The sequence below is a fragment of the Teleopsis dalmanni genome, chromosome X (genome assembly GCF_002237135.1).
Source record: "Teleopsis dalmanni isolate 2A chromosome X, ASM223713v2, whole genome shotgun sequence".
Classification (NCBI taxonomy): Eukaryota; Metazoa; Arthropoda; class Insecta; order Diptera; family Diopsidae; genus Teleopsis; species Teleopsis dalmanni.
In genome coordinates this window covers 62,488,916-62,501,857 of record NC_051848.1, presented here as the reverse complement: position 1 = coordinate 62,501,857, position 12,942 = coordinate 62,488,916, and the positions used below count along the sequence as shown (strand labels likewise).

Here is a 12,942-nt window from a genome sequence, read left to right as displayed (position 1 = left end):
TTAATCAATGCATTTAGAAAACTTCAGTTCTTTCCTAGTAACGTGCATGGGGATCAGGTTTGAATTTTTGTTTTGGTGGTCAGTGAAACATTAACTGTAATTTATTATTGTAAACTCTTCCACAAAAGTGAAATTAAGTTTGAAGTGATTGAATAAAAATAATCAATAAAAAAATATAAATAAAGAATAAAATAAAAGATCAAATTTTATTTGTTTTGATCACTTACATTGAGAGCAACATTGAAATTAATTTCGAAAGACATGTTTGATGCCTGTTCGACAAACAGGTTACATTAAATTTTGTCATGTGCGTTTGTTCTGTTCCAAAAAAATTCCAAATTGTTTCGTTTCATATATTTATCAATCGCTTAATGAGACTTCTGCTATGTTCGAGACTGAGACTAGTATGTTATCAGCTGATGTCGGTTTATGATATATTTTGTGTTGTGCGAAATTATAATGTGAAAAGCGATTAATTTGATTTTGTTTAAGTTCATTAATTATAAACATTTCATCAACGTTGGATACATTTAAGTAAATTCTACTTATAATAATTCACATATCAGTAATGGGTAACCAGCAAGGGAAGTCGGACAGACAGAATGTTTTTAATCAGGACGAATTAAAAGTTTTGGATGCATGTTTTCGCTCCATTGCTCGATCCGAAAAATCTGTTACCAGGGAAAAGCTATTGGTATGTTGAAAAAGAAGAAAACGATTTCAAATGCTCTAAAACAATTGTGTAAGTATAAATGAATTATTTTTGTGGATCTTAGACAGTAATAGACAAATTATTTTTAATAAATAATTTATTAAGTTTAGTACGCACAAGATATTTCCAATTTAAGTATCCAGTGCTCGCAATTGCGTTGTATTCTTACTGGTTAGATAATGAACTTTGTGTTCTTTCCATTCGTGAAGAAATTTGACGAAATTGTTTTTATGAATGTTAATCGCGCAGCTAATATAAAAACTTGGATCAAAGATTCTGGAGAATTTCTATGCGTTTACGTTAAATCATCTATATGTGGACTTGCATTCCAGTATTTGTATTTATTGGATTTGGAACTTATTGCTGTATAATAGAATACTTAAATTTATCATACAAATTATTTCATCTTATGAAAATACTTTGAACACTTTAAACAAATAAAAATTATATTATTCCATAAGTGCCTATTGAGTAACAAGTATTGTTAAAATTTCATCCAGAGAAACTGAAGCAATGATTATCAACTTTAACATATTGGCATTCCCTCACTAATTGTTTATATTTGTTATATTTTAACTAATATATATAAATATTCATTATTACACATACATCCGAGATTTAAAACTAATATCTCTAAAACTCATGCATTTGCATGCTTACCTAAGCATATTAAATTTGAATCTATACTTCACTACTAACTAACGTTTTGGGTATATTTGTAGAGCACACAGAGTTAAATCAAATGAGAATTGTAAATATAAAACTAATATAAATAACTCTCTAGTTGGTAGTTTAGTTATTCCTTTTAATAAGAGCAATAAAAATGATAGTAGATTATTTAATATTTTATTAATATGTAACGAAATGCAGTATATGTTTCAGAGAAATTCGTAACTTTCACTTAAAAAACTACCAATTTTGAATTTTGAATTTATGAAATATAATTTTATTTGATATCTAACATATCGATTAGCCCCATTGTGTTAACTATTAAAAACTTCTGTTGTATTTATTTCAAGAACCGATCCTTGGAACGTTTCGGAAACCTTTCTGATCCAACGTTGGCAAAAGGCAATGTGCGATCTACATATATATGTTGCAATATTCCCTGACTATTACATTTTGAAGCAGTGAAAATAGGATAATTATATAGAACATTATATATGTATACTTCTTCTGTAGTTGAAAGAATTAAATTAAACTGGTTAATTCAATTGGTAAATATTTACAAAATAGTAATACTGGGGCTTTGGTAAATTCAAACATTATTTAATTATGTGTTTCATAATTGGAATACACAAAATACAAAAATAAATCAGAATGTAAGTTGTCATATTATTTTTTTTAAATTTTTTGTTTATTAGACACAATATGGGCTTACAAAAATAAACATTGTTTACAATTGCAAAACAATAAAATCAATGGCTGTAAGTTATTAGTATAGTAATTAAAAAAATAACGCAACGCATGGTGAAGTGTGAGCGAGACGTAGGAAATTCAGGAGAAAAAAATACGTAAATTAATTATTAGGTGAAAAATGCAGTTGTAAATAAAGGAAATATAATAAACAATTACAAGTAAACGATGACATCAGACAAACATCCAACAATTTGATGACGGCCACATTTGATGGCGGTCACATCTATAAAGGCTTGTTACTTAGCCTAAAAATAGAGAAAAGATCAGGTTGAATTCTTGTATAAGTGAGAATTCAGTTATCTGTAATTTAGCTACTTAGTATCCCAGTTTTTTATTCTTTCTTCTAAAAACAAAAAGATTATTCAGGGTTCGCAAAATATTTACTAGATGTATTTGATTGGAATTTTTTTTCTGCAAACCATTCTTTCCAATTTAGATACAATTTTCCAATATAATAAAATTCGAATAAAGTCAAATTTAGTGCGAACTACCAGAACATAATTTAAGCTGACCAATTGCAATCGCTGACGAATGCGTTAACACGTAGTAGTTCTTATGCAAGTGCAGTCCATTTTCCTTATTCTCGCATTTAAGCAGTCTAAAATAGTCGTATAATATTGCATTGCTGTTGTTTTATCGTCTTTGTGGCTATCAATCATAATTTTGCTATCTACCTCAAAAAAGTGAGTCATAAAAGTCATAATTTTTCCGCTAATGGCATTATCTTCGCTTTTTTTTGGTGTACGTTCATCAGTAAAGGCCCATTTTTCGTCAACTGATGTAACCACACTTTATATCAAGTTATCTTTCGGTCTTCGTTAAAAATTATATTAGACATGTAAAACATTGTTTGGAAGTGGTTACATGTGGATGGTTTTGATAAACTATGAGTAACCGCCGCATTCATCCTGCTAAAAATTACGCTATGTATAAATATTCTTGTAAAACTCACTGCTCACTGGAGGTATTTACTACATCAATAAAGTCACGTACCCAATTTTTAGTCACTGGATTATGGCTTTAACGGTGATTTTCCATCAATATATCATGAATTTTTTTTATTTTATTTGGGGTCCGATTAGACATATAAATGTCCTAGTCGCTCTAACTATTTGGTGCCCACACGAAAGTACTTTTAAAGCATTCTTTATGATCATCCAGAGTTTCCATATTATTTGTCCACCTTTCTGTTTATTTTAGGAATGGTTTTTATTTAACAAAAATGGTGCTTAATGAGTCAGCGAAATTTTTCTATGCGCTTCTCTTAAAAGTATATTTCCTATATAATTTATCAACAGTTGTAGAATCAAAGTGCGATTATTATCTAAACTCATCTAGTGCATCGTTCTGTTTTTGATATACATATATATATAGGTCCTAATTATATTTAATAATGACTATTTGCTCGTAGTTTACATTAGTAAAAAGCAAAAATAATAGTAAACAGAGTTTCGTTGTGTAAGAGATTGTGTTTTCAAATAGTCATTACTTTTACTTAAAATATCTGTTATCGATTATTAAACCATTAAATATAGCAAAATAAATACATGGAAATACAATGGAGGGAAAAATTTAGCATTTACGGTTTCGAAAACCGTTCGAATTTGATGTTGGTAAAAGGAAATGCTGAATCTACCATATATGTATATGTTATATTATTTTTCTAATTGTTAAATTTTGATATAGTGAAAATAGGATTATGTTATATAGCATTTGATACTTTTACTGTAACCGACGCAATAGTATTAACAAGTTAATTTAGTTGACTATTAGATGTTTTCAAACCCCACCGATGATAAATATTTGGCAGCATATAAGGTTAGCCGCTTGCAATCAATACTATGTGTGTGTAGAACACAAACCTTTTCAAAAGTATGAACATATTTTGAATTATTTAAATAATAACTTCCCAATTGTAGATTTTCTTACATTATAGCACTATCTATATTTATCTATTCACATTATAATAAGCGATTTGGCGGCAATCTACAAGCTATAACAAGTTTTAAATTTATTTTATATTTCTCTACAAGCTTAAATCACTAATCCAATTTTTCCACCTTAGATTGGCCGATTTCGCCACAATTTAAGACTTTCCACCAAAATAAAATCTAGATTTTAAAATTATATGGCTTAGAATAGTACATAAATAAAAAAGGCCTTTTAGTTTTTTTATAAATTTTATTTCACGACCCTTCCTACGGTCGGGTTATATCTTGAACACTTAAAGGTTTTATTTCGTATGCATAGCATGTTAGAGACTTAAGTGGGTATTACATATCATACTTGACGCAACGACTTGGTGCGACGTCGCTTGCTATTACACATCATTCACTGCCGACATTATTTTGAATACTCCTCAGCAAAAAATACTACAAGATAGAATTATGCGCGCAATGAAACGATGTTTTCGCTCGCATGACTTAAAACAGAATGAAATTTACATGAAAGTCGACAAAAATCCGATTGTATACGAAAAAAAAACAAGTCTGAAGCAAGTCTGAAGAAAACTCTAAATATATTGATTTCTATCGCATCGTTTGTCATACCTGTAAAGTTCGCGTTTTAACGCAACAACAGGTTTCATGTGTAATATCCTCCTTTAGTGATGTGAATAAAGCTTAACTAGTTTTAAGGAAACTTGTCTTTAAAATGATCGGTAAATAATATGGAGTCGTATGCGTGGTACTTTGGTGTAGTTAATTTAATTTTTATAATCTAATTTTAAAAATACTTATTAGCACTTTTATGTATTTTATTTGAATTTTGTTTAATCATTAATTATTGTTGTAATAATAAAAAAATTGTATTTTATTAAAAATTGTTGTTCTAATTATTAACTATTAATTATAGATTTTAGACTAATAAGTGTTATGTGAATTATTTCATAATACAATATACACATGCATATACTAGCATACATACATACTTTATAGTGTAAGGTATATATGCCATTAATATCCATAATAAAAATTAATTACGTTTGTATTTACATCAGGAATCATGGATGACTTTAATTGATAAACATTTAGCAAGTTGCACAGTTGACTTTTTATTTTCAACGGATCAGCAGCGCTTAGGTGCTATTCAGTTCAAACGCTTTACGGATCCTTTCTACATTGTTGATCGTGGTACAGTGACTGAAAAATTAATATTTCTAAGCGAATCCTTAAATAAAACTGACAATAAGCAGTTCACCATTAAAGATTTGGAACACGTAAGTAAAGATTAAATTTTTAGTAACTATTAAATACAAACTATTAATGTATTTCCTTTAACTTCATTTTAGTATGTGAGTTCAGTTTTCCGCAGCTACCTAAATATACAAGCACAACAATCATCACCAGCATATGAGAGTTGGAAAGCACAAGGCTACCATTCTGCTGAGCGTTCGATTTTGGGATTTTCGAAAGGAATAATAAGGACTTTTACTTTTGACAACGATCGTTATATATTGTTGGAAAATTTGGAACGTTGGCTCCATTTAAACCCTGTCTTTTTACAAATTTGGAGAGAAGTTATTGTTTATTTATATAGTAAACATGCCGATAAGGCACATAAATTAATTACGCCCTTAACTACACATCTTTTACCTCTTTTAGAAGGTAATTAGTAATCTATTTACTATATACTTATAAAGTTTTGTTAAGTTATTTGTTGTTACAGGTTTATCGACTAAGGGTACGCACTATACCCCAATACTTGACATTCCACATATATTATATGTAAATACAAATTTACCAAACGAATTTCGTCATAAATGGCGCTTTTTATTTTCATCGAAAACTATGGGTGAAAGTTTTTCTACTATGCTGGGCAAAATCGTTAATAAGGGCCCAACCGTTTTTATAGTTGAAGATGAAGATCATTATATATTTGGTGGCTATGCTCCGGAATCTTGGTCATTAAAGCCAACATTTGGCGGTAAATAATTACAATAATAAGGTTAAGCTTAAAAACAATACTCACTTGATTTATTCGTGCAATGCAACGAATATTTGTCTTTGGTTTAGTTTAGCTTAATTTATTTATAATCATATTTTTGTTATTTTAAAATAACTGCTCTCAAAATATTTGAAATAATTGTTATAGGTTTTAGATTTTAATTTAGGTTAAACCCTTTATTATGGTGGTGTAAAATATTTTATTTTATAGATTTAACACAGTCTAATGATACATGTGCCAGTGCAAACTTGAAGTATCTTTTCAAACCTTTAACTTAAAACTATTTAATTTATTCTTTCCCATTCCATTTATATTAGTTTCTAAATTTAATTTTCAAAGTCAAATGGCAAATAATGTGAAAATATGCAATAGATAATATCTAAGTAAAAAGTATAGTACTGAAGCTTTAACAATTACGAAATTATAATAGTTGATTGCAATTTTATAAGCTATGGCATATAAGCTGGTTCGAATTAAAATCCACGACAAGTGAATAACTTCTCCTTTTCTGAAAAATTAAAAAAAAAAGTAACAAAAGATATAAACTCTGTACATTGAAAGTTTCGTTCAGCTTTGACCCGTTAGGTTAAAACACACCCAAGTCATTGCTTCTATTTTAACAAGTTCTTAGCTTGGCACTTGTAGTCTCATAATTTTAAACGTATTTATAAAACAAACAAATATTTGTAAAGAATATTTCCAAAATTTTTTTGTTGTAATTTATTACATTTAAAACCCCTAAAATTTTTTTTTTTGTAATGCATTCTAAAAATGCAAAAATTTAATCAAATATATAACAAAAAACAAGTCGATGGTTGAAGTTGATTATTCTCAAAATAAAGAATTTTTTAGAGAGGTTTTAAACAGCACTGAATTGCAACAACAACAATTTTTATTTATTTTTAGTTAATTGAATTTTTGGCTAACCAATTTTTTTTTTATAGTATTTAATTTAAGCTCGTTTATGAACTGAAGTACGATATTAAGTTATCCTAGTATCATAGCAGATTTTGCAAATCAACGGAAGTAGATTTGTTAATTGGTTTATAAATTAAATTATTATTGAGTGAATGCTGTTGCAATTTGATATCTGAAATTTTCGAGTTTATTTTTTTCATTAACATTATTATGACAACTTCTAAATAATATTCTATTTAGGTAATGATTCTTCAATATTGTTTACGTTGAGTCCAGCTATGCGCTGTTTTAATTCCACAGGATATAATAATCATTATCAGTATTTAAATCTTAATCAGCAAACAATGCCAAATGGCTTAGTAAGTACTAATTTATAATTGAAGTGTTATTTGTTAAACGGTGAATTATGTTTTCTTAGGGCATGGGAGGACAATATAATTATTGGGGGTTGTGGATCGATAGCGAATACGGTATTGGACAGAGTAGTGAAAGCTGTACTACTTATCGAGACTACATTCAATTAAGTAAACGAAAAGATTTTAAAATACGTAATATGGAAGTGTGGGCAGTTGGAGATGAACCAACCAATGATGATGATTACGGAGAGGTGAGTTGGTTTTATATTATAATTCATAATAATATGTATTAATACAGAAATATTGGTTTTAAAGTAGTACTAACAAAAATTATTTTCTTTAACTTTGGTCAGCATTAATGCTTGACTATACTTGTATTATATACAGTATTGTCAGGCAACTTAAGTTTAGATATTATATAAAAAAAAAATTATTAAAGATCCATTAATTGAGATTTTTGTAGTGTGAATTTGAACATATGGATATTTGACAAAATATCAATAACTTTTTATGTCTCTGACCGGGGTTTCACATGAACCCTGGCTGAGAAAGCGAAGGCGGAGTTGTCGGATTTCTCTCTCTTTATCTGGAAGATCAAATGGATAACGCAAGGAACTGTGTTGAAAACAATTGTTAGTGTAGTTTGCCTTCCCATTAAAAAGTTCAAGAGCGTCACAATGGGCAATAGTTGTTTCCGAGTGAAAGTGTTGGTGTTTGTATATACACCCCTCATTTCATTCTAACCTAAAAAATGGATTTAGCGAATTGTTGTAAGTTTTCAAAGTTTTTGTGAGTATATATTTGATTTTACTTTCATTATCAAAATTATATTTAGGTAAAGTTGAATCCATCGTTTTACTAACGTCGATTAGAGGAGTCAGTTTTGAAAAATAATTCTATACTGAATATGACAAACTGTTAAATTATGAAAAAAATTTTTAACGATTTACTTAACATGGTTGAAGAAATTTTTTTTTTGCAACAACTGTGGTATAATCTTCGTAGCATCCTCTGATTTAAATATCAACCGACATCAATACACACAGAACGCAATCTATAATGCACAAAAGCACAACATATAATAAAGTGGAAAATAGTATTAATTAACACCAATTCAGTTCACATTAATTCCACAATAAAAAAAAAATCATATTGTCCATTCAAATTCTAGACAGCAAATTCTTTGAAATCAAAACACAGAAACAATACTTTACATCAAGCTAAAATGTAAAGAACATTAAAATAAAATAAGATGAACTTATAATAAAATTTAGAAGTCTGCCTATATTATTTTTACGTATATAAGCAAATGCTCAAACCTATCTGGTCTACAATTATGAGGTTATGCCAGAAAAAAAAACATTGCACACAAGAGGCAATGTTTTCTAGCATACAAGAAATAATGACTTTGGTCCTGATCTAAATCGATCCACAATCAAAAGGCAAATAACAGCACTAACTAAAGATATAAATGAGGATTTGCTCAATATAGTAATATCCAATTGAATTAATATTTTTTGATATCAGCCTTGCTAAATGATCGGTATTTCCCGTCCGAATTGAAGTGTAGATATGACACCAAGTCCCATCCCTATTACTATATCAATACACAATAGGGATCCAAATCAGGTTCGAAATTCCCCCAAACAATCAAGCGTGGCTGGAAAATATACAAAAACTTCAAATAATATCTGCAAAATTTTTTGAGACACTTGGCTCTTATCCCTTGGATCTGAATAAATCAAGGAAATAGTTTCCCAGTTCAACAATTCAATTAGATGCTAAAACAATTCTTTAGGTGAAAGGGTAAATAAGAGTATTGAGATCAAGTTTTCCGAATGTTGCAGTTTTTGTTACAGTAAGTACTTTACTAGCACAACCCAAATGAAGAACAAAACGGTTATTTGTTACACATAAAAACCTTTATTTCAAATAAGTACCGTAACTACAAGTCCATGCCTCATAACGCCGTCTATTTGTTTTTTGTTTACCATTCTCACTGCATACGTATTTTTGTGCCCTACTGATTTATGGCTTTGCCCAATTGATGCTGTAAGTTTCGTTCACATCAACCCGAACTACTTTCCGAATTACTCACTTATATACCTCCTTTCCAAGATATTTCAACGGCCAACCTCCAATTTCATCACAGGCCTTTCTTCTAATTTATTTAGTTTATGCATTATTAATTTTTAGCATGGTGCTTTGAATTTTTCAACCGAAGAGATGTTCTAACATCTTTGTGACATCCTATTGGTGCAGGAAATGATAGTTTTGGTCTATTGTTTTTGTTTCATATTTTAAATTTAACAATGTTTACCAAGTTTGTTGAGTTTGTCGTCAACTTACTTAGATTAAGTAATTTATTGCAAAACAATATATTGCGCAATGTTGTCTTTTACTATATGGCACAACTTATGTTGATTCACCTAACTGATATCAGTTGATTTGTGAATTCACTCACGCCGATCTTGAAACCTTCAAGATTCCGAAAATTTGGTACAGTCGAAATTATATTAATACACACATTCAAGTCGCATACCGTCATACATATTATTAAATTCCTCACTACCTATAATAGTGTTTCAGTAAAGCACATTTGTGCTTATTTTACACATTAAAATAAATTAATGAATCGTTTCAAATATATAAGTAAATGATATTCTAAACAGATAGTGTTTTTACATGTGTTATTAATATATAAAGTACTGGCTGAAATCAGTCGATAGTAACCCTATAATTTCCCACAATAAAGATTTATATCGATGCTACTATTAACACTTCAAAAATAAATATCAAAATGAAACTTAAATTATTTTAAATACTGTACAGTATTTAATTATTTATAAAAAACGAAAGCAAAAACTGTACTGAATTTATTAACCATGTTTATTACATTTTTATTCGGTCAAAAAAAAAATAAATTAAAGAAAGTTTAAGTCAATAAAAAACTTGCTTGATTTTAACAGAGAATAACGTTAAAATCATAATAACAAACTGGAAATCCTCTATAACCTAACCTGCAGATTTTGCAATAATGAACAAGGAGCTGTGCAGCATACTCATAACTTTTTCATTAGCCATAAACGAAGAATTGGTTACCCGAAATAGACTATCGTTAATATTCTTGCTACTTAACCATTGATTTTCAAAAGGTGTGAAAACAGACCTACAAGGCACAACTTCTGTTACGATATACTTCATTTAAGCAGTATATCGTATTTTTGTACTTACTTTAATTTTTGCTGATTATTTTCAAGTGTAATAATCCCACTCAAGAAGTAATAAGTTAATCTTGTTTAAGTAAACTGAAGTTCACTCGCCACTAACCATGCTATACATACAGTCATATGACGACTGGTCACCGCATCTCTGCTATACAGAATTCATATCACAATTACCAATTTCCTTCTTCTATTAATATTTTAAAACGTTTTTTTTTCCTTAAGCTTAAAAGGTATTTGTGCTTTTATGTTTCTCCTAAAAGGCACAAATTATGACATTTATTACTGAGCAACACTGTTTTGACCAATGTGACAAGGCATATTAAATAACATTCTTACCATCACCGAAATCAAATCGAAATAACTCTCTCTCATTCTCAATATTTCAAAATATATTAGAGCCATTAAAGAGCCATTAAAAGTACATGAAATAAGTACAACGGACTTGAAAGTGCTATGTCTCCCTCCTTAGTTATAATAATTATAAAAAAAAGCAAACCATGTGTATGAAAGGAGAAAATAAAATAATTAATATTATTAAATTAATATGCTGTAAAAAAAGATAAAAATTATGGTCTAATTATTGAATATCATGATCAACTAACAATTCTATTTATTAAAGAAATTTCTCCTAATAAACTTAAAGTAGGAGAGGAGGGACAGCTGTACTTCCTGAGTTTAATAAAAATCATTATAAATTTAAAGAAGGCATAAACTTTAATAATCTTTTATTAATTAATAATCTTCATCTACTTAATCGCTCATTTCTAATATCATCACATTATTTTTAGTTAAGAAGTTTACTTTGTACTTACTAGACCATCTGTAATTAGTGGGGTCTTACAGAAAGCAAAATAATATAAATAATTTGTTTATTTAGTATATTTAAAAAACATTCATTTGATTACTTTTAATATAATTTTTTTTAATGAATTTTAGACTTCTGAAGCAACATCTGTGTTGGATAAAAATTTGGAAAGCCGTGTTATGCTGGAACTAGCCGGAAAGCAAATGCATTCAGATGGCTTAAGAGAACCTGAAAATTGTTAAGAAATAACTATTTGAAAAAGTAATATAAGCATGAAAATTAATTATTAATATATTTTTTATACACTATCGTTCGATTGTATAAATAAATATAGTTATTAAACTTTTAATTGCTTTGATTTTATTGAACTTTTTTTATATAATAATTGTTGAAAGGAAGCGTATGACCAATGTGCACTATTAAATGCGCTATGTAGTACTATTAAGTGCAGTATAAAGCACTATTAAATGCACTATATAGCACTATTGAGTGCACTATATACCATTATTAAGTGTACTATATAGCACTATTAAGTGCACTATATAGCACTATTAAGTGCACTGTATAGCACTATTAAGTGCATTATATAGCACTATTAAGGGCACTATATAGCACTATTAAGTGCGCTATATAGCAGTATTAAGTGCACTATATAGCACTATAAAATGCGCTATATAGCACTATTAAGTGCGTTATATAGCACTATTAAGTGCACTATATAGCACTATTAAGTGCGCTATATAGCAGCACTATTAAGTGCACTATATAGCACCATTAAGTGCACTTTTTATTGCTATATTCACTTTTTTTTTCATTGTTGGTAAGAATATCAATCTATAGGACAGTGAATAGCTATGTTAATAATTTAGAAATAAATCCATTGAAGATTTCGTGATAGTTAATATCATTAATATACTTGCAGTTGCAGTCAGAGGAAGGGCACTAACAATGTTAATATATGTGCATTTTGAAAATGATTGGCATCTTAAGAGCTGTTTAAGATATCGCGGAGCGTAGAATGATACTGTTCGATTATGTCTAATTTAATAACTATATTTGATTATATATGTACTTGTAGATAAAGTTGACATCAAGTTTATATAATTTGATGTGATATTTGGAATTAGTCTATCGACTTCATTTAGCAAACGTAATCAGGAGTGATATTTTATTTGTTCGAATGCTTCTCTAGTACGTTGAGGACATTTTTCTGCTACAATTTATCAAAATAGGCTTCAGTAATCACTTTTGTGTTATTTTTATTAATCATTCCTAGCATAAGAAAACATTTTAAAACAATGTTCCAATAGCAACACAATTAACTACAGGTCCAACTTTTACGTTTCTCTGTCATCGTCCTATTCAAGATGCGAAACATATCTAGATAGCAAATGGTAGACTATTTGTAGAACCACACCTTTAATTGCTTTGGGTACTGAATGTTGCTAACATCTGTTTACATTTGTGTTCTGGAATCTATTAATAATTAATACAATTTGGAATCCAATTATAATGCCCCAATGGGTATTGGATTAAACTTATATTTGTAGAGCTCTCTGT

At 28.9% G+C, this 12,942-nt stretch overlaps 1 protein-coding gene across 2 annotated transcripts; it reads left to right on the top strand.

Annotated features, from left to right (window-relative positions):
* Positions 1–393: 393 nt before the first annotated feature.
* Positions 394–11,687, top strand: LOC119688986 (MTOR-associated protein MEAK7). Of its 2 annotated transcripts, none has more exons than XM_038103697.1 (7): positions 394–694; positions 5,130–5,348; positions 5,421–5,736; positions 5,798–6,055; positions 7,235–7,353; positions 7,413–7,601; positions 11,514–11,687. In XM_038103697.1, the coding sequence occupies exons 1-7, from the start codon at positions 569–571 to the stop codon at positions 11,622–11,624; spliced, it is 1,338 nt and encodes a 445-aa protein (XP_037959625.1). In that variant the 5' UTR covers positions 394–568; the 3' UTR covers positions 11,625–11,687. The 2 variants fall into 2 exon arrangements, with proteins under 2 accessions (XP_037959625.1, XP_037959626.1); XM_038103698.1 differs by having other exon boundaries at positions 670–742.
* The last annotated feature ends 1,255 nt before the right edge of the window (positions 11,688–12,942 follow it).